The 22,208-nt window shown below is 38.9% G+C and overlaps 1 protein-coding gene across 1 annotated transcript; it reads right to left on the bottom strand.

Annotated features, from left to right (window-relative positions):
- Positions 1-16,671: 16,671 nt before the first annotated feature.
- Positions 16,672-20,657, bottom strand: LOC136711331 (cytotoxic T-lymphocyte protein 4). Its single transcript, XM_066687494.1, has 4 exons — positions 20,606-20,657; positions 19,152-19,496; positions 18,464-18,579; positions 16,672-17,795 (listed from the first exon to the last, which is right to left on the bottom strand). Exons 1-4 carry the CDS (start codon positions 20,655-20,657, stop codon positions 17,697-17,699), a joined length of 612 nt encoding a protein of 203 aa, XP_066543591.1. The 3' UTR covers positions 16,672-17,696.
- Positions 20,658-22,208: the final 1,551 nt, after the last annotated feature.

The following is a 22,208-nucleotide window of genomic DNA, read 5'->3' as shown; positions in this document are numbered from 1 at the left end:
GGGCAAGGGTGGAAAATGAGTGGGCTCTGGAGGAAGGGAAGTGGAGTACAGACTCGAGGAAGTATATAAGAGATAAGATTCTATAGATAGTTAGAGCCTGTTTTTTAATCCGTAGATTTTTGAAATGCTCATAAACACATCTGAAACCTTCACACACATGTATAACATAGCACTCTCGCATTCTAAAGTGTATTTGAGAAATTCTTATATGGATGAGTAAGAGATTTTTCATAGTGGTATGTGCAAGAGTTTTCATATACAGATGTGCAAGACAATTTCAGTATAACCCGAAGTGATGAGGTAGTCATGGGTGACCTTAGCTGGGATCGAGTAGATACCGAGGCGGTCGGTTTAGCAATCATGTTTTTTCATCCCCAAATGCAGAAATGTCATACTGAGGGCGAACTGTCCAATTGCTTCGTACTAGTGGAAGAATGAGTGTAGTTTGAGCAGAAGACACCCGTCTCGTGTCCTAGTGGTGTATCAAATTACGGAGACATCTGTAGACTGACTAGATAATGTGATCTATATATCTAGGTTAATCAACGGAACCAAGCATACTTAGAAATGTGTTCACCATCCGAGTGTAGTCATCCAGCTCTCAGTACAGAGTAAGAACATTGTTTCTCTTTGCATTCCCTTACTACAATCTAGTACACTATTAAATGACTGAATTATGTATTTTCTATTACCTCTAACCCTCAGCAGTGACTGGAGTAGAAGATAAAAGAAAAGCATTCATAACAGCATGGTTTTAGTCAGAATTGCAATCAAAGCACGACGCCTGGAAGGATGACATCTGGTTATACTGAAACTGCATCACGCATCTACATAGGAAATCTCTTTTTCAAGTATGCAAGTGTGCAATGTAAGACAAGTGTGAAACGTGTTTTAGCATTTCACATGTATGAGGGTATGCAATATTATGGATGCATGTGTAAGGGTTTCATATGTGGTTGTGTACCAAAGGTTTTAAATAATTCTTAAACGGCTACTCATATTAAACACATGCAGCTTGGTGTAACAATTAAAAAACCCCAATCATCTCCTTTTCAAAACTTTTCTTTCCCTCATCTTCTTCACATTTTTCTGATCTCTCCATTTCAATTCTACCAGGATCTATCATACTCTCCCCCATCTTGGAGTGACCCTTGACCCCGCTCTGTCCTACTCCAGCACATCTCCACTCCACTCTTCTTGAGCAACATACACTGAATCCGACCCTTCCTCACCAACTACTTGACTCAGCTGCTCGTCCAGTGACTGGTCCTCTCCTGCCTGGACTACAGCAACTTCCTCCTGGCTGGCCTGCCTGCATCTGCTACCTGCCCTCTCCAGCTCATCCAGAGCTCAGCTGCTTGTCCTGTGTTCTCTTCCTCTCTTCGCACACACTACTCCACTATGGGAGCACGTCAATTCGTCCCAGCGACAATTCGACTCCCCCACTATTTGTTCTCTACTTGAGTATTTGTAATCATGAGTGCATTAAGATATTGTAGAGCCATAGAACACATACAGGTGACAAATTCAAGGAAAAAACAACATAAAGTGTCACAATAAGGTGTTGGACACCACGAGCCACTTCAATGCACCTTGGCATAGATTCTACGAGTCACTGAAACTCTACTGGAGGGATGGTACACCAGTCTTCCAAATGACATTACCTCATTGGGTGTTTTGATGGTGATGGAGAGTGCGGTCTAACACGTTGGTCCAAAATCTCCCATACAGTGAGGAAAAAGTATTTGATCCCCTGCTGATTTTGTACGTTTGCCCACTGACAAAGAAATGATCAGTCAAAAAAATCCAGAAAAAAACGCATTTCAAAAAAAGTTATACATTTATTTGCATGTTAATGAGGGAAATAAGTATTTGATCCCCTATCAATCAGCAAGATTTCTGGCTCCCAGGTGTCTTTTATACAGGTAACGAGCTGAGATTAGGAGCACTCTCTTAAAGGGAGTGCTCCTAATCTCAGCTCGTTACCTGTATAAACGACACCTGTCCACAGAAGCAATCAATCAATCAGATTCCAAACTCTCCACCATGGCCAAAACCAAAGAGCTGTCCAAGGATGTCAGGGACAAGATTGTAGACCTACACAAGGCTGGAATGGGCTACAAGACCATCGCCAAGCAGCTTGGTTAGAAGGTGACAACAGTTGGTGCGATTATTCACAAATGGAAGAAACACAAAATAACTGTCAGTCTCCCTCGGTCTGGGGCTCCATGCAAGATCTCACCTCGTGGAGTTTCAATGATCATGAGAATGGTGAGGAATCAGCCCAGAACTACATGGGAGGATCTTGCTAATGATCTCAAGGCAGCTGGGACCATAGTCCCCAAGAAAACAATTGGTAACACACTACGCCGTGAAGGACTGAAATCCTGCAGCGCCCGCAAGGTCCCCCTGCTCAAGAAAGCACATGTACAGGCCCGTCTGAAGTTTGCCAATAAACATCTGAATGATTCAGAGGAGAACTGGGTGAAAGTGTTGTGGTCAGATGAGACCAAAATCGAGCTCTTTGGCATCAACTCAACTCGCCGTGTTTGGAGGAGGAGGAATGACCCCAAGAACACCATCCCCACCGTCAAACATGGAAGTGGAAACATTGTGCTTTGGGGGTGTTTTTCTGCTAAGGGGACAGGACTACTGCACCGCATCAAAGGGACGATGGACGGGGCCATGTACCGTCAAATCTTGGGTAAGAACCTCCTTCCCTCAGCCAGGGCATTGAAAATGGGTCGTGGATGGGTATTCCAGCATGACAATGACCCAAAACACACAGCCAAGGCAACAAAGGAGTGGCTCAAGAAGAAGCACATTAAGGTCCTGGAGTGGCCTAGCCAGTCTCCAGACCTAAATCCCATAGTAAATCTGTGGAGGAAGCTGAAGGTTCGAGTTGCCAAACGTCAGCCTCGAAACCTTAATGACTTGGAGAGGATCTGCAAAGAGGAGTGGGACAAAATCCCTCCTGAGATGTGTGCAAACCTGGTGGCCAACTACAAGAAACATCTGACCTCTGTGATTGCCAACAAGGGTTTTGCCAACAAGTACTAAGTCGAAGGGGTCAAATACTTATTTCCCTCATTAACATGCAAATCAATTTATAACTTTTTTGAAATGCGTTTTTCTGGATTTTTTTGTCGTTATTCTGTCTCTCACTGTTAAAATACACCTACCATTAAAATTATAGACTGATCATTTCTTTGCCAGTGGGCAAACGTACAAAATCAGCAGGGGATCAAATACTTTTTTCCCCCACTGTAGGTGTTCAATTGGGTTGAGATCTGATGACTGCAAAGGCCATAGCATATGATTCACATCATTTTCATAATCATCACACCAGTCAGTGAGACCTGTTTGAAGGCATCTGCATTTGTTATGTTCCTCCACTCATTTATTCATGTTCTCTCAGATCTCACAGTTTGGATCAGATTTCTTTGTAAGTTTCTTTTGTTCAGAACCACCCAATGATTAATCCAGTATATATATTCTATCAGGGGAGGGAGGAGAAATTCAGATCCAATTATGTTGTGTATTAGTACACTGTAAAAAGTTTTCCATCTTGATATTTTGCGCTCTCTACAGGTATGTTGCTTCTACCAACAAGTGGATGGTCTTGTTTTGATCAGTAGACTGTCTTGTTCAATATTTTGAGATTTTGTGTTCCTACTCAGACCAAGTAATTTCAGAGTACATGGAGAATTAAACCGCATGCATTTCAATAAAAACTGGTGTTCTAAAACTTTTGACCAGTTGTGTATATAAAAAAACATTATAATGTTTTCTTTCCTAATTTATAAATTCTTTTGAGACAATATGTCCAGGAACATGAACTAGTATAAATACATACATCAAAATACATCAATAAATAATTAATTAGCTTTGTCAGAAGGATTGTAAGCACTGCATTATAAAAACTTCACTTCACTTTCTGAACAAGAAAAGGTTACTTTTGTTCGTAGGTGGTGTCCATCATTACCTTTTCTCTTTCTCTTCAGTTTATAAACAGCATCCTGGACCCCCATCACTATCTCCAGCTCTGCCTAGTCTCTCCCATTTTTTCAGTAAATGCCCTGCTTTTAAATCTGCATATCCAAATAAAGGAGAAGAGTAACAGGCACAGCATGGGATTGGGGAAACCTGTTGCCTAGTAAGGCCCCTATCAGCAACAGGTGGGCTCAGGGGGAAATCAGGACTCAATTAGACAAAACAAACACATCATTACACAATTATATCCTAAACCCACACACAATAAAGAAAAAAGATATTCAACACAACAAAACATATAGGATATTAAAAACTAAACAAGAAAAACTAAACATAATAATAATTATAATACACCCCATTGTAAATAAGGTCATCAATAATAAAATAATTAAACAATAATCAAGCCCTAGTCCTTTTCTGTAACACGTGTGTTGGTATATAATGTATCTTTGCAAAACACACTATCTGATGCCAGGGCTGTGTTAAGCCAATAGGCTATATGAGCTGAAGCCCAGGGCCCCGACCTCCTAGGGGGGCCCCGCCATCCCTGTAAAGTCAAGCTGATAACGGTTGACTAACACGTTGGCATGCCGTAGTTATTTGATGCAATAAAACAATCTTATGCTAGCTATACCCACTGGCATTCAACTAAAATAAACTAAGCTGTGTAGCTAGCGGCAAACATGTCACGGAAATACGAGAGCGGTCCGAAAAAAAAAAAAAACTTTAAACTCAAACTAGCTAAAACCGAGGCGGTTATAAATAGTACACCAAAACTAACTACATTCTTTAAAAGTCAGTGTCAGAAGAATGAAAGTGAGGAAGAGCCACATGAGAGGAGCAAGCTGAGAGCGGTGAGTCAGTTAGTGCTGAGTGTACAGCCACAGCAGCAGATGAGCAAAATGAGAGCGAGCCACTGAACTGCCAACTTAAGGCGGGAGAAACTTACAAAACAGATAATGCTATTGCTAGTTCTCTAACTGAAGAGGTGAGATCACACTGGGTGAGCAAGGGCCCCCTTATTTGCCAGAATAAAGACAGTGATTTTTCTGCCTCAGAGAGAATTTACAAAACTCAACGCAGATGCCTCTCAAAAACAGGGAGTGCGTGCCCAGAGAGTGGCTCCTTTACTCACCCTCCACCGGCAATGTGTATTCATTCAGCATTTGTTCATCAGCATTTATCAATTCGGGGTTCAGTGACAGGAAACATGCAAACGCACCTGTAGAGGAGCATGAGGCTAGTAGCTCCCATTGAAATGCAATGCTAACATGGATTGCACATACTCAGATCAATGGTAGATGCTGCGCTTAAATCACAGTGTCAAGAGGAACAGGTATACTGGAGTGAGGTACTCAGGCGGTCTCTCCTTTAGAGGAGACAATAAACTCTTTGGTTACCCCATAATGGTAATTATCTTGGCATTTTGGAATTACTTAGTCAGTTCGATCCTTTTCTCGCTGAACACACAAGGAAGTATGGGAATAAGGGAAGGGGGACTCCCTCATATTTATCATCCACTATCTGCAAGGAATTCATTGCTTTAATGGTACAGAGGGTACTAGCTGAAATAATACTTCAGGTGCAAAAGGCAAAGTATTTTTCCATTGTAGTAGATTCTACTCCCGACGTTTCACACATTGACCAGTTGATGTTTGTTATTAGCTACGTGTCACAGGAGGGCCAGATTTACGAACGTTTCCTGAAATTTCTACCAATCCTTAGCCACACAGATGAATCACTTTTTCATTCAGTAACAAACGTTTTAGAGAGCATGAACATTGATTATTATAATATTTTTTTTAATTATTATTTCTTGGCAGACGCCCTTATCCAGGGTGACTTACAACATAAGTGCAAAACAAAGTGCAAAAATACAGTTCGGTAAAGGCATCAATCATTACATATTCAATTTACATAAATCATAGCAATTCAAAATATAATAATAATTATTATTATTTTTATTTCTTGGCAGACGCCCTTATCCAGGGCAACTTACAACATAATACATTTTACAACTTCCAATTTACACAGGCAAGTACAGTAAGTGAGGTCCTACATCCTGGACGGTAAAAGCTAAGTGCTGTCAAGATGTAGAGTCACAGTCAAGGGCTACGGGAAAGGGAGCAAGGAGGAAAACAATCAAAAGTGCAAGAGGCATAATAAAACTATTGTGAAGTGCTGACGTCTGACCTCTGTGATTGCCAACAAGGGTTTTGCCACCAAGTACTAAGTCAAAGGGGTCAAATACTTATTTCCCTCATTAACATGCAAATCAATTTATAACTTTTTTGAAATGCATTTTTCTGGATTTTTTTGTTGTTATTCTGTCTCTCAATGTTAAAATACACCTACCATTAAAATTATAGACTGATCATTTCTTTGTCAGTGGGCAAACGTACAAAATCAGCAGGGGATCAAATACTTTTTTCCCTCACTGTATCTAACGGGGATTAAAAGGCCTAATATTATAAGTACTGTTTGTAAAGATGTGTCTTGAGTAAGCGCCAGAACGAGGTCAAGGACTCTGCTGTTTTGACTTCGGTGGGCAGGTAGTTCCACCATTTAGGGGCCAGGGATGAGAAGGAGCGGCTCTGGAGGAAGGAGAGTGGAGAGGAGGTAGAGTTAGCCTTCTGGCACTGGAGGAGCGCAGTGGTCGGGATGGGATGTATGGAGAGACGAGTGTCTGAAGGTAACTTGGTGCAGTGTGGTTGAGACAGCGGTAGGTGAGGGTCAATGTCTTGATCCTCAGAACTGTAGAGGACAGTGTTTTGACAATGCCAGTAACATGTCCGTAACATATAGGGATTGAGATCAAGCATACAAGAGGTGAATCCTCTAGCAGACTGGGTTCCCTGTGCAGCTCACTCTCTTAATTTAGTGGGAATGAGCAGCGTGGATTAGGCAAACTATTATTTCAAACTATTTTTTCCACATTATTCAGTCACTCTTCAACTTCTGCTCTGCGTCACCACGCCGCTGGAAATTGATCAAAGATGGACTTGACCCAAACAAAAACAAGCATGTAGAGACACTTAAAGACCTGTCTGACATACGATGGTCACCTCATGCACAGGTCACCAAAGCCCTTTTTCTGAATTATGCAAATATTCAGGAGTCCTTGAAAAACCTTTTAAATGATACAACACAGAAATCTAGCACACGCGCTGATGTGCAATCCCTTTTCAATAAAATGACAAAGCTAGAAATGGCCTTTCTATGCATATTTTGGAATACAGTACTTCAATGCTTTCAGTCCACCAGCGTTGCCCTCCGAGCTGTAGATCTAGACCTGGTAACAGCAGTGAACTTAGTAAGCTCCCTCATTGATTTTGTTGAGGACCTGCGTATGCAGTTTTGAGGAAAAAGCAAAGGACATGTCAGATAGCTTGTCACAAGAGTTCAAGGGACGAGAAGAGTCGACATATTAAGAGAAAACGTCAATCAGATGTGTCAGTGGAGCCGGACCACATTTTGTCAGGAAGAGACAAATTTCGTGTTGAGGTGTTTTATGCAATGATTGACAAATTGAACACTGAGTTAAAACGCAGGCACGACGCATACAAAGAAACATGCGCCCACTTCAGCTTTTTGACAAATCTAATGTCTCTGTCTAACGATGAAGTAGGCACGGCTGCCCGCAAATTAGTGAGGTATCACAATGATCTACAGGAGGACTTTGTTGATGAATTGATACAGTTCATTCATTTCTCAAAGAACACAAGTGACACATCGCCAAGGAACTTGCTCCAAATGCTGCAGAAAAAACAGCTACAATTTGTATTTCCAAATGTGGACATTGCACTGAGGATTTTCCTCACCTTACCTGTCACAAACGCGGGGGATGAGCAGTCGTTTTCAAAGTTGGCACTGTTTAAGTACCGGCTTAGGTCCACTATGGGGCAACAGAGACTCAATCATTTAAGTCTCATGTCAATTGAACATGACCTGCTTCACCAACTGGACACAGATATTATTATGGAATTCTCAAGTTTCTCAAGGCAAGAAAGCATAAAATCTAGCAGTGGTAAGTCAAATGTGTTTCTATACTTTGTAATGTTAAGGAGGCTTGAGAGTAGCGCCAAATACTTGCCTACTGTAGGCCACACAATTAGTGTAGCACCATATTTTGTCACATCATGCTGCGCTGCCTGATAACGTGGTTCCATCGAGTACAACTAGCGTTGATTTAATTCGAAACGATGCGGTCGGTAATGAGAGCTAGTGGTAGTGCTGACTACCATACTATTTTGCATGCCATAGCTACTGTGATGTGAGCGGTAACGCTGTACACTGCCTATTCGAATTACATGATTGATGATTGTGTTGGTATTGTATGAGATTGTGCATGAGCGCAGAGCGGCACTATCAGCTGATTGTACAGTATTATTGGGGGGGGTTCTCCAAGGGGGGGCCTCTGAAATTCTGAAACTCAAATTAAGAAAACTTGAGGGAAAATCTCTTAAATAAATTGTTCAGTTCTTAGTCCATAGGTGTTAAATACTATAGTTCTGAACCAACTTAGCAGCAACTGTCACAATTTAGGACAGTTTGGTCCCGGAGATCCCGAGGACAAATCCGAGCCAATCAGTAAAGCCAAAGTTCATTCTCGTTATGTCGGTATGAAAAAAAGGGGTCTTGTGTCAGTTCATCATCGGTTTAAATCCTAATAAAGGTCTTTTATATTTCTCTCTTTAATAAACACTTCTAATAAAAACTTTCACCCTCCTACACCTCCCTGACGGTATTGTGCAAAGAACTACCCCCGCTGCCTCCCTTATGTAGGACTTATGTAGTGTCTGCAGGTGTGTGTGTTGAGTTGGGTCATGGCTGTTACACACAGATGAAGGTGGGAGGTGAGCGCCAGGTGATAGCACAGGCAGCCTCACAAATCTCCTGTTGCAGACCATGTCACAATATATATATCAATTATGCTGTATTTTTTTTCTCCCCAACAGCTTCTTTTTAGACTTGTAAAAGCATTATATATATATATATATATATATATATATATATATATATATAAAAAATAAAATAACATTGACTCCCACAATAGCACTGCAGAAAGACGTCAAGAGCTTTATGTCATTGGGGAGATTAGTGATTCACTCGGTGTCAATCGTGTCAAAAAGTCTTTGGTACACCACACTTCCTGTATTTTGGAACAAATTCTCTGAAATGTACCAGATCATACGAAGGACCTTGGTAGTCATTAATACTGCACTGTTCAAAAACCTTTCTGTCATGAATTTCAAAGGGAGGGGGGAGGTACCGTGTAAAAGGTAGATACAAGCTGAATAATAATGATAATGGGAGCATGAACTAGATTCTACTTTATTAGCCATTTTGTCTCTAGTACAACCACAGTTCTCCTGTGTATGTTTTTGCTTTTAATCGTTGCTGTGGTGCTCACAAACAGGCCAAAGCATGAATCATGTGCAGTGTCAGGCTCGTGTTAAAATATATTGGGCTAAGAAACCCAGACAGAAGTGATAGTGTTTCATATTTGCTTATTGAATTAGGACCTTTTACACAGAACATTAGGGTGTGTCTTTCTTATGTATTTCAAATGATAATAATAACTAAAAGTAGGTCAGCAAGTGGTGCAGCAGGATGGAGAATGCAGAAAGTGTGAGATGAGCGGTGGTTATTGTGCCAGCTTCCCTTTTTGGTTTTTAACTAATTCATTCTACTGATAATGTTCTTTGTTTTCAATTACTATCTCACCTGTTGTTAAAGAGGTGACAGTATATTGTAATATATATATATATATATATACATATGTAGCGTTAAGTGGGGGTGTATTTTGATAGAGCATTCTAACTCTGAACTGAAGCTCTGATCTGAAGAAGACCTCTCCCCCAAAGTTATCAGATTTCCTGCATTTTTCGGCATGTGAACTGTTCTATATCAAAGTGGCAGTCTCGGGAGGATGGCACTGAGAATGGGCCAAATGGCTTGGAATCCCTGCTGTGAAAATGTCTGGGGAATATGGAGTGGAGGTCATAAAACTCTTTGAAGTGGACGAGAGCCGAAATCCCGACACAGAGCTACGAACCCAGGCCAACCCGCATTTCCAAAAGATGGCATGGAACAGTCATAAATCAAGCCCCCCTCCAATAGGACACTGGGGGCTGAAACCGAAATCCAATCTCACAAACTCAATAATCAATCGTCTATTGATCTAACGGGCATAAAAGCTAGCGCACAGCAACTTTTTCTCTCTCTCTCACCTGAACTGGTAACTCGCTGCCACAGCTCAACTTTGAGATTGAGTCGTACGAAGAATTCTTTAAAGAACTTTATTCAGTTAAAGAACTTTAGAAACTGTGCTGCCCGCCTGTACCCACCTGATCAGTGGAGTTTTACAGCTGGACAAAAGTCAACTGAATACGAAAGTGTTCAGTCATTTAAATAGCTAATGAGTCTTAAGAAACTTGACCCTTGGAACGAACAGGGCCCTGCTTTCCTCAAAGACTTTGTCTTCAAGTAACTACGGTGGAAACCTGCTTACAAAGAAGATTTTGTGCACAACCTTGGAGCCTCCAAACCAGTGGAAAATCTGTTTGGAAAAGATTCTACTTTCATGAAACCCCAACTTCCAGGTGCATCGACTGAGTGGAAGTTCTTGGACAAAGCCGAACCGGACTGCCTTTGTTCCAAACCACACGGACCTCGTGCCGTGTGCTGTTATCTGAGCCCGAAGACAGAGAGGCCTCTCTGCGACGAAGTTCACATAAGTTTAACAGTTTGGAGTATATTATTCATGACATTTGAGAAATCAATTAGAAATGTTATTCTGTGATTCATAACTCTAGAATGTGTAATATAATTTAATTTTGCTTAAATATAAATGTGTGCTGCATTAAACTGTTTTGTTTGACAATTTTAGAAATAAAATCTGTCAACGCAGAGAAATATCTTCTCATTCCTGTTTAACTGTTTAGTCTGAAATTGACACATGTTAATAGACACTAGATTATAGGTGGCCCTGCCTATCCTTAATCATTGAAGACTAATCAATTAGGGAGAATTGTGGTAACAAGAAATGATAGGATCTTTCTCGGCACCCAAACGTAAATGAGACTGATATGTATAACGAGAAGTTATTTGACTTAAATACTAACCTGCATTAGTTATTTAATGTCCGACTAACAATACTAATGAGAGACTCACCATCGTCTTACTAACCAGTATTGTAGTCAATGTGTTTGTAATTTTGTGTAACATTTTGTGTGTTATCATATGCAATTCCATGGTCTTTGATTTGGTCACGGAAGTGATCTGTCTTTGATTTGTGATCTTGAGTGAATTTTAATTAGTTTTTTCCCTTTTGTATAACTAGTGTGGTGCTACATTTTATCTTTGTTTTTAATAAATTTGAGAATTTATATATTTGGAATTGGTGTCTGCGTCCAATTATTGCAGAAATTGAGTTCTACAAGATTCTAGGATTCTTGATAAGGTGATACTTAAATTCACTTCCTTGAACTGAAATTTTTTAGTGTACCTTATGCTACATATATATACAAACAGGTGACAAAATAAAGGAAAAACCTGAATAAATGAGTGGAGGAACATAATGAATGCAGATGCCTCCAAACAGGTGTACTGCATGATACAATTAAGCAATTAACATCCTATCATGCTCTGTGGCATGTATACAAATGCTGAACAGGCCCAGTTTACCTCAACTTTGGATCAAGATGGCAAGAGGAAAGGATCTAAGTGACTTTGAAAGAGACGTCATTATTGGGGCACGAATGGCAGGAGCTCCAGTCACAAAGACGTGGGCGGGTGCATGTGATGCATGTGATGATTTTGGATCAAGATGGCAGTGCATAAACCCCTCATTACAAAGACAAATGCACATTTGAGAGTTCAGTGCTGCAAAAACCATAGGCATTGGTCTACAGAGATCTGGTCAGATGAGTCATCCTTTCCCATATTCTAGACAAGTGGGCGAGTGCATGTGTGGCAACAACAAGAGGACAGTACAGGCCTGACTGCTCGACTCCTACAGTGAGGGGGTCCGAAGTCTCTGTTATGCTGTGGGGGACATTTTCCTGGCATGGTTTGGGTCCACTTGTCCCCTTAGAGGGAAGGGTCACTGCAAATCATGACAAAGTAATTCTGAGTGATCACCTTTATCCTATGGTGAAACTTTTCTATCCGGATGGGAGTGATCTCTTCCAGGATGACAATGCACCCATCCACAGGGCACGAGGGTCACCGAATGGTTTGATGAATATGAAAATGATGTGAATCATATGCTATGGCCTTCGCAGTCACCAGATCTCAGCCCAATTGAACACCTATGGGAGATTTTGGACCGACATGTTAGACAGAACTCTCCACCACCATCATCAAAACACCAAATGAGGGAATATCTTTTGGAAGAATGGTGTTCATCCCTCCAGTAGAGTCCAGAGACTCATAGAATCTGTGCCAAGAGCATTGAAGCTGTTCTGGCAGCTTGTGGTGTGGAGAGCTTGACAGTCAGAGTGTGTGTGTGTGTGTGAGAAAGAGAAAGAAAGAAAGAGAGACAGACAGACAGACAGACAGAGAAGAGGAATTGATTTGTGATAACGGTAATGAACATGGCTTATAAACTTGACACAGATTTAGATTATGGACTGGATTGTGTTGTGCTCGTATTTATTATTTGTTATATGTTTAGAGAGGCACACATTTATGTGTTTAGATTAGGCTCAAGAAGGAACTAGTGTTTTGTTGGTCTGTTTTGGTTTTGGGCACCCACACACCGCACACTTATTTTCCCAGTGTTTCCTAAGCCCACCTAAGAGCCCAGGCATCGTGTCCAACCCTCCACGGTGTCATAATATATATTCACAAAAGCAGTATTTCTTCAATCATGATTGTATGCTTTATAATAATAATGCTTAATAAATAAATGAAAAAGTCATAGTCTGGAGAATCATCATTGAAGTTCCTTATCTGAGCTCTCCTCATGTTACGTCATACTCAATGAGCAGTACCATGCTTTCCCTCCATCCTCACCAAAAAAAAAACCTCCTGTCTCCATCTCTTATTATACATAACATAGAAGTGCATAAAAGTGTGATCTACTTCTAAATAATCCCACTACCAATAGATAATTGCTGCTCCCTGTACCTTTAAAGAGACCTATGAAACCTGCAAGGCCGGATTCTCGATCACCAAGCACGAAAGCCTTCAGAAAGGTAAAAAACAATGTGTTGTATTTAAAGAGGTTGAACCTGCATGCCACGTTTGGACTGGAGACAATACAAAATGTTTTGATATGAGGCCAGCAAACTAAGGCAGTTATCAAGATTTAGAAATGTCCTCTTACACTTTTAGAACAATGGTTAATAATTTGGAAATCATTATGTTGACGTTAATCAATTTGTAATTGTACCATATCAAATAATTAAAATTTGTGATTGTTAAAGTTCACCTTGAATGCAGATGGTATCTGGGAAATGTATATTGTTATTTACTACATAATGCTATAGTAAGGGCTGCACATTTATTGCTTATATGCCTTCCCCCCCAACATCTATGTGTGATTCAATTTTGTTGAATTGTATTTCATCTAATAAACTGCACATCGCCCTTCCTGCTTTGATAAACAGGCAGCAGGTCATGGATATCCATCTTGACAACGGGAGTGCAAAGCATACCTTGAATGTGAACTTCTGTGATTACAAACAGAAACATGACCCCAACCCATTGGAGTGACGCTTGACCGAATGCTAACCTTCAAGGACAACCTAAAAATGGTAGTTCTAGAGTCTAGACTCAATCTCATCCACAAACTGGTCAAAACAATCTAGGGAGCATCTGCGTCAGTCTGGAGTAGTGGTTTGGACTCTGGAGCAGAGGGTCATGGGTTCAATCCCAGGTGTGGGACTCTGCTGTTGTACTGTTAAGCAAGTTACACTCCTTAGATTGCTCCAGTAAAAACACAGCTGTATAAATGGGCAATTGTATGTTAAAAGAATATTATATTAGGGTAATATGATAAGATACCAATAAATATATAATAATATCAATGAAGTATCTTAAACATGGGCCTCATATCTGACTTGTTGATGACCAATTGAACAACTCTGTCCAACTGCTGCAAAAATACCACCCTTCACAAAAGCCTCTCTGGATGCAGACTTTCAAGCAAAGTCATTTTAACATTGATTGCTTGAAAAACTGAATGGGTGCCGATGAAATTCACAAAAAAAAAACACACTGTGGAAGACCCGACACAGAAAGTCCCTGGCTTTGAACTTCACCAGATTGTGTCTGTGGTTATCAGGAACAAACCATTGAAACACTTACCAACTCAATGCAGGATTCAATAGTTGTTGCTCTAGCGATATATCAGCCACATAAAAGAATAAGAAGCAGAATTTGTGTCTGCTGTGAATTCGCTATTTTGCAAGTTTGCTCTGGCATACTTAAAGGGGATGGTTGCAGATCCAGAACGTTTAAAGGTTGAAACAGAATGGAAAGGAACAGGTTAAAAGGAAAACAACTTAGTCATAACAATAGAAGTCATCTGTCACTGTTCTGACTCTATTATTGCATATTATTCTCATAAGGATTGCTAATACAACATTCATATACAAAAACTTAATAAAGAAATATACTGTGTTGCTGAAACTGAATGCACAACACAAATTTACATGGTGATATAGTGGTGATAAAATGCAAGGTAATTATATTAAATGTAGAGACTGATGGATATCATTCTGTCGTATATTAACTCTTTTATAAATTAATTGAGACATAACTGGATACACCTGATGCTCTGCTTATTGCTGCCGAGGCAGCTATTTAAATGAACAATCAAATCTCTCATCTCTCGGCTATTTAAATGGGTCACCTTCATTGGTTTCCTCATAGAGGAGTTGGTTGTAATGGTGAAAATTTGATAGATGAGATTGTTGATGATTAAAATACCTTTAAACCACATTGAATATCTGGATTAACTGTTGAAAAAAATAATTCCAGCAAATGTAAGGCCAAAGTATATACATTCATGTATCTCTGTATGCCTAGTTAGAAATACAAAATATATGGCTTCATATCATGTCCTACATCCAGGGCTGTTTATATGCTTATGTTGGGTAAGCATATGCTTAAGGCATGAATTGCTTAACATTTTCAGCTTCTTGGAAAGTCAAGATAGTCTACTAGCAGTTAATTTCAAATAAGCTAAGCCCTCTATTACATCATATAGATATATTCTGATATGTGAGTGATTTGAAAAAATGTTAAGAAGTGAAGCTTTTTGGATATTTGAATTACAATATTTAGCTCTCCTTAAACTAAATGAAGCTCATGATTGAAAGCCATTTTTATAAATTACTCATGTCTTCACATCGCCTGAATCCAAATGAGTTGGGGTGAGCACCCACGTCTGCTTGACGGATAAATGCTGTTCGAATTTTGGGGTCCATGAGGCCAGGTGCGACGTGGGGGCTCATACTGAAGAATGTGGATCAGATTCTCAGGAGAGATACCCATAAATAGATTTGTCTATGTCTACCACTTTTAATAACCTTGCTCACAGTTGCAGCTATGGACTTAATTATGAACATCATGCTTCACTCAATTTGGCATCTGGGAATTTATATATTTGGAAATTATAGGTGAATTTAAATATGCTATGCCTACATTGCACTACAACTAGGGAGCAGTGTGGAGTAGCGGTTAGGAATCTGGAGCATAGGGTCATGGGTTCAATCCCAGGTGGGGAACACTGCTGTTGTACCCTTCAGCAAGCTACTGTACCTGGATTGCTTTAGTAAAATCCCAGATGTGTAAGTGGGCAATTGTGTGTTTAAAGAATGTGATTTACTGGTTTCAGGCATCAGGTAAGAAATATTATAAGTACAATAATTAAATTAACAAAAGTCATTGCACTACAGTATATTTTGGTTACTTTCCATTTGTGTTCTATTTTTAAATAAGACCTTTTTACTTTATTTTAAGCCAAATAAAGAATCACTTTCATCACCTTTCTGTTTCCACAGTGAAAGATTTTTTGTTTTATTAATTTTTCCCTATGGGAACACCCACTTCCTCATGCAAATGAAGGGAAAGGTGTGGGTTCATATTGAAATTAGCCATGCTTAGGGCCAAATTCAAGATTTTGTGCTGTTTTTGTGGAAATGTCCCTGATAGTCCCTTTATCAGGTGATGACGTTTATAGAAAAGTGTTAATGCAATTAGGCAGTGTCGTGTAATTGATAAATGCCTTATTGTTTTAAATATAGCTCTTATATTTTGATATATATGCCCTGGATAAGGGCATCTGCTAAGAAATGTATAATATTAATAATAATAATTGTTGGCGTCTGCCAAGAAATTAAAATAAATAAATAAATAATAATAATAATAATAATAATAATAATAATAAAGGTTTTGTGTTTCCTATGTATTTTCTTATGCCTCATGATGAAGGAACATACATTACAAATATTATATAAGAAAATATACAGAAAACACCAGGCTGAAAAACATATATATTACATTTTCAGAGATCTTGTGCTGGATAATAGGTCTTAGCACATGTAAGTCATATAATAAATGTAACTGCTGTAAAATGGTACTTTTCATTGTGTGGACGTGTAAATTTGGTAAACATTAATATATTGAAATATATAACACAAAAACATTTAAACTTGCTTTCACTTTATTAAGCATTATCTCTTTACACACCTTGTGTGAAGTAATCTAATTATCTCACAGTATTTACATTATAATACAAAGTATGTTGATAATATTACATTTTCAAACACACAGACTCCGTATTTGATATTCATTTTGGGCTTGATATTTATTTACAATAATTTAAATCACTATAGGTATTGCTGCTGTAGTTTAGATTGTTATTTCTTTATTTTCTCACAAGTTCTGCCAGGATCTATTTCCATGCTAGTGAGTGTGGTATAGAGGCTGATTGTGGAATAGTGCCATCTAGCTGGTATAGGACAACACACTGCTGTACACTTTTTTAATTTGTAATTCATTTGTAAACCATACATTTTAATGAGAGAATCTGTTTTTATTTTCAGTTGTAGAATAGTTATTCTAGTGATTCTCCACTCTAGGCTGGTTGCTGCTGATGAGAAGCTGAAGACAAGACACAGGAGCACTGTGGGTTCATGTGCTATACTGGCCATACTAGCTGGGTGATAGCAGCATGTTGCTGTAGGAGATTGTCGTGCTGCATCAATTACAACTTCATAATTAAACACCTCATCCCATTCGAAGAGCACAGAATCCTTTGTTCGGATTAAGAACATTGTTGCATGACAATACAATAACAAGTTCCAAATTTTGGAATACAGTAATAAATGATCTGCCCGGTATAATCACATACAAAGAAACACATAACTCTTTTGTACAGTGGACATTTTTTTTAACAAATTGCTTAGTAATCATTCATATTTAACATTGTAATTCTATTCAATTTTTAGCTCTCAAAAGTAAAAAGAAAAACTATTAATAATAAGAAACATTGGCGTACTTGTATTTCAATTATAACCAGTCTTACTTTAATGAAAAGTTACAACTCACAGTGACTCAATGAAGTCCATAATATATAAAATCAAGAAATAACATATAATGTTAACTAACAGCTTGGAAAAATGAATTTGAATATCTACAAATCATTTATTGTAATGCTTCCAAAAATGAAGGCGGAATGAAATTTTTCACAAAAAATTCTCATAGCCAAACCGACAGTCCACTTTCCTGGAGAGCACAGGTGCCATGTCCACATATTCTGTTCTTCTGTATTTTAGACTGAATAACTGTAAAAAGAATACAAAAATCATCATGTATTATTCAGAAGGGAATATCCATGGATATTGTAAGCTATGCAAATAAACCATATGTAAAAAGTTTCTGTCAGTGCATTACTGGAAATAATGTGCCAATTATGGTTTTTCCCAGTGCAATTCAATGCATAATCTTTCATAACTACAGAGACATTTAAATCTGACAAGTATGCAGAGAAGCAAGACTGGCCTGGAGTCTCCATCTCTCAATCTCTGCACCAGACACTCTCATGCCTACACAGAAATCAGTCTCAATTAGCTAAGTGTGCACAAATAAACAAAACAATCTCTCAGAAAGTCCAACTATTCACAGGCAGCCCCTCATAGAATGTTGTGGTATTTCTATTAGTATATAAGAGGAAAGGGAGTGCTTAGTGTTCACTTGCTGCCATTATTATTATTTAATCTATACATATGTATGAAATATATTACACATACATATGTTTCTTTCACATTATTCCCTAAATAGCTACATGATCATAACTGCAGCAGAAAACAATAAAAAATCATTGTTCAATCTTCACTTTTGCAAAATAACATGCCTTTTAACAGCCTTTTAAGATCGATTCATTGATTAAATAATACTACACAATCTATACATTAGAATGCAATGGTGAAAATTGAACAGATCTGATACTCACCCTATAGGTCAAAATGAAAATTACGATGATGGTAGTAAATGCTAATATGGATATTGGCAACACATATAAGATATTCCCAATTTCTTGTCTGACAGCAGCAGGGCACTCCGTTTTTTCTGTAAGATACCAGAAAGACAATGTTAAAAATATAGATATTATTTTTTCACCTGCCTACTCTGTTAAAAGATAATTGACAATCAGAGTAATTTCCCTCCAATGTGACGCAGGCCGTTCATGTGCAGTGTGTGATCTTGGGGACGGGGGGGACCCCTTTGGGACAGGAAAACAGCCGCTCTTAAACCACAGACAGCCTCAGATCTAACAAATGTTCCATGGTGCTTTCTTTTTAATCTTCTGTTTCATTTTTTTTAAGTCTCACACACTGAAACAATAGGGTTTTTTGTAAAGTGAAAGAGCACACAAGATTGTGGTTCACGTTCTCTTGGAAAATTGCCCACGCCATGAACTAATGTAGGAAAATTAGTTACTTAAATATTAAAAGAGAATATCAGCTCTCTTTTTTGTATATCTCACTTAACCCTTAATGTCCTCCCTTAAAACTCTGATGTCCACTGACAACACAGCTAGGGTTATGGTTGTGTCTGTTTCTGCATATTGTCCATTGTGCTCAGATTTCTGTACACATTATTTTTCATACCCATGAAGAAATCATTTAAAATGGACTTACCAGGAATATAGATAATGGTTCCATTTCCGAACCTCCGTCGATACGGTGGCGGGTACATAATTTCCAGACTGCAGCGGTACAAATCTGTGTCAGAGCCCAGCAGACCAGACACAGTGAGTTCTACACCATCCCTGCTGGCTTCTCCCTGGCAGACGACAGATCCCTTTGTCTGGAATGTGGAGTTGGGAAGGTAGAAAGAGGAGGCACAAAGGATAGACTCTTCCCCCATCCCCCGAAGTAATGTGACCCTGAGCTCTTCGCCTTTCCCTTTGAAGCTGAAGGAGCACCTCAGCCTGATGACCCCATTGTTGGCTACCACCCGATAGGGTTGGGAAACACTGAAGGCTGTTGGAGAACAGAGAGAGAGAGAGAGAGAGAGAGAGAGAGAGAGAGAGAGAGAGCCGTGAGAGGTGAGAAATCTTCTCACTTTCTAGTCTCACGGTTAAGTAAGTGAGGGCCGATGGGAGTCAATGACCTGACTTCCCTTTATCATTGTTCTTAGTGTAAGTTGGTAAACAAAACCACCATTTTCGCTTCCTGTAAATACGGCGGTCTATCCGCAACAGTCGCCAATATTAGTGAAGTTAATGGGTCAAAGCAGTGAGGACCAATCACTTTTCGCTGTACACCTGTTCACCTATAACCAATGCAATAAATGTGATTTGGATTTCATCTTCCTGAAAGCATTTATATTGGACATTTACTGGGAAAATATTGTTTCTCTTGCATTTAACATACAGTAAATAAAATTTCCATCTTGAACTCATTACAGTCTTGGAAAGGTGAGAATAGCTTTCCTTCAACATCCTTAGGACAAATAATTATCCTATTTCTGACAGCAGGGTGAACCACTGTACTCCTAAAGTATGTTAAAAGCCCAGTAAAACATTACCTACGAATGTACTATGGTAAAATAGTTTAAATTCTTGCCACCCCCTCCAAAAAAAAAAACTCTCAGCGAATGTCCATGGTTATTCCCAGTATAATTTCAATATTTTCATGCCAATAATTCCTATTCCAATCTGCACAGTAGTAACTATTCAAAAGAAATAAAGCCAGCGTACATTATCCATATTCTTAAGTCTGGTGGAAAATTGTAATATGCAAACTTTTTGAGATTCCCTTAGATAAACTTCCTCCATATTGAAGTGAGATGGAATTGCAGAACCCACATTTGAAGCAGCACAGTTGTAGTCCTGCAGGATGTTAAGATAACACATAACAAGCACCTCAGTTTAAAGCAAAAACTAAGTAAAACCTCAAGTATAAAGAAATCAGAAATTTAAACTAAAATAAGTATTTAAATCACCCATAAATTATATTATATACGTGGTATTCTAGGAACATTTTTCTTGGAGACACATGGAAACAGACATGTCTGATTTTCCCCTCCAGTAAAAATGATGTATTGCACACGCTTTTCAGGAATAGTGCAAAGTATGTTAGATACTCACCTTGCCCTCCAGCCAGGCAGACACTGATCAGTGTAATAACTTTGCAAATCATGGTGTTAATGCTGATGGCAGTTAATGGTAGACTATTTATATTCAGTACTGTTTTGGAAAACTCAGCACTGACATCAGTCGTGGTTAAAGTAGGAGGAAACGTGATTGGTGCCAGTAAAGCATAGGGTAAAGAACACTCATGAGCGATCTCTTAACCACATGGAAAATGCAAAATATGAGAAATGAATACGGAATTCATGCATTTTAATCAGTGGAACGTAAAACAGAAAATGCAGATTTGGAGGTTTTTATGTGAGGCTTATTTTTAAATAGCTTGTGAACTGCTCCATTGTCTTTATACTGTATTTCATTATTTACCATTTCATAAAAAATGTCATCACTTTTTATTGCTTTGGGCACTGTGGTTACAGAATAATTATGGGCTGATGCAAAGCTTTAATCTCATCAAAATGTACTGCTTAAGATTGCAAGAATTCTCTAGTGTAAACCTATGTATTAAAGAATGTTCTTGAATGCATATCCACGAAGAGTGACCTGCAGTTATAAATCAGACCTTTCCTGACTGCCTAAGACATTACATGCACTGACAAAGACCCTTGTAATAGAATGTATTAAACTGTCTTCCTAAGAGACAATGCAATTTTGATTAGTGTGTTGCATACAGATATTCAAAACAACTCTGGACAACTCTTGCATGCAAATAATGATTAGGGTTTGCTGAAGGCTCACACTTAGATATAAATCCCTGATTTTTTCCATGCCAGAGCATCAGAGTGTCAGGAGAAATCATGCAATAAACTGTTTGCAAAACTTGAGAAACGTTTGTACTTTAGACTCATTCCACTTTCCGCAGATATGTTACACTGAAGCCTCCTGTCTTTGGCTCCATCTTTCATGTTCTCCCTGCCTACACATTAACGTATTGCCAGCTGGTATGCCTGAAGGGAGGTGATATTTTGTGGGCAGTGGGGTAGTGCAGTTGCCTCAAAAAGAAAAACAATCTAACCCACAACGGTTTTCACACATTTTGACCTCTAGCATTGTGTAAAACCCTCTTACACTAAGGGTTAAATTATAGGTGGTATGTTGGGTCAAACATCTGTCCATATGTTTACTCTTTCTTCTCCTTTTTTAGCCCTACTTTTGCTTTAAATTCAAAGCTGCAGCAATACAACTTCCCAATAACTTTCCTACCTCAGTGACGTATTTGATTTCCAAGATGGCACACCAAGAGACCTTATTAATTTCAAATAAGTCTGTAAATGGGGGTGCAGGGGCCATTCTAACTTTAGTTGCAAGATGCATTAATAATACACATGTAGTGATACATTTAGGTACATTTATACACAGCAACTGCTACATGAAAGTATTGTTTGGTGTGTAAATGAGAAGTGGCCTGAAGTCTGATAAGGAGGCTGATGAGGACATGAATAGCATTACTACAGCTCAGAGTTAATAATTACTAATGCATGGCTTGGGATTGCCATGAAATGCAATACAAACATGGCATTAATGTTTTCCAACATTTCTTCACAACACCTATATCGTGGCACCCCAATGAGAGGAACTGGCCCTAGGACGATCCCTGGAG

The sequence above is a fragment of the Amia ocellicauda genome, chromosome 16 (genome assembly GCF_036373705.1).
Source record: "Amia ocellicauda isolate fAmiCal2 chromosome 16, fAmiCal2.hap1, whole genome shotgun sequence".
Classification (NCBI taxonomy): Eukaryota; Metazoa; Chordata; class Actinopteri; order Amiiformes; family Amiidae; genus Amia; species Amia ocellicauda.
This window is presented reverse-complemented; position numbering and strand designations above follow the sequence as displayed.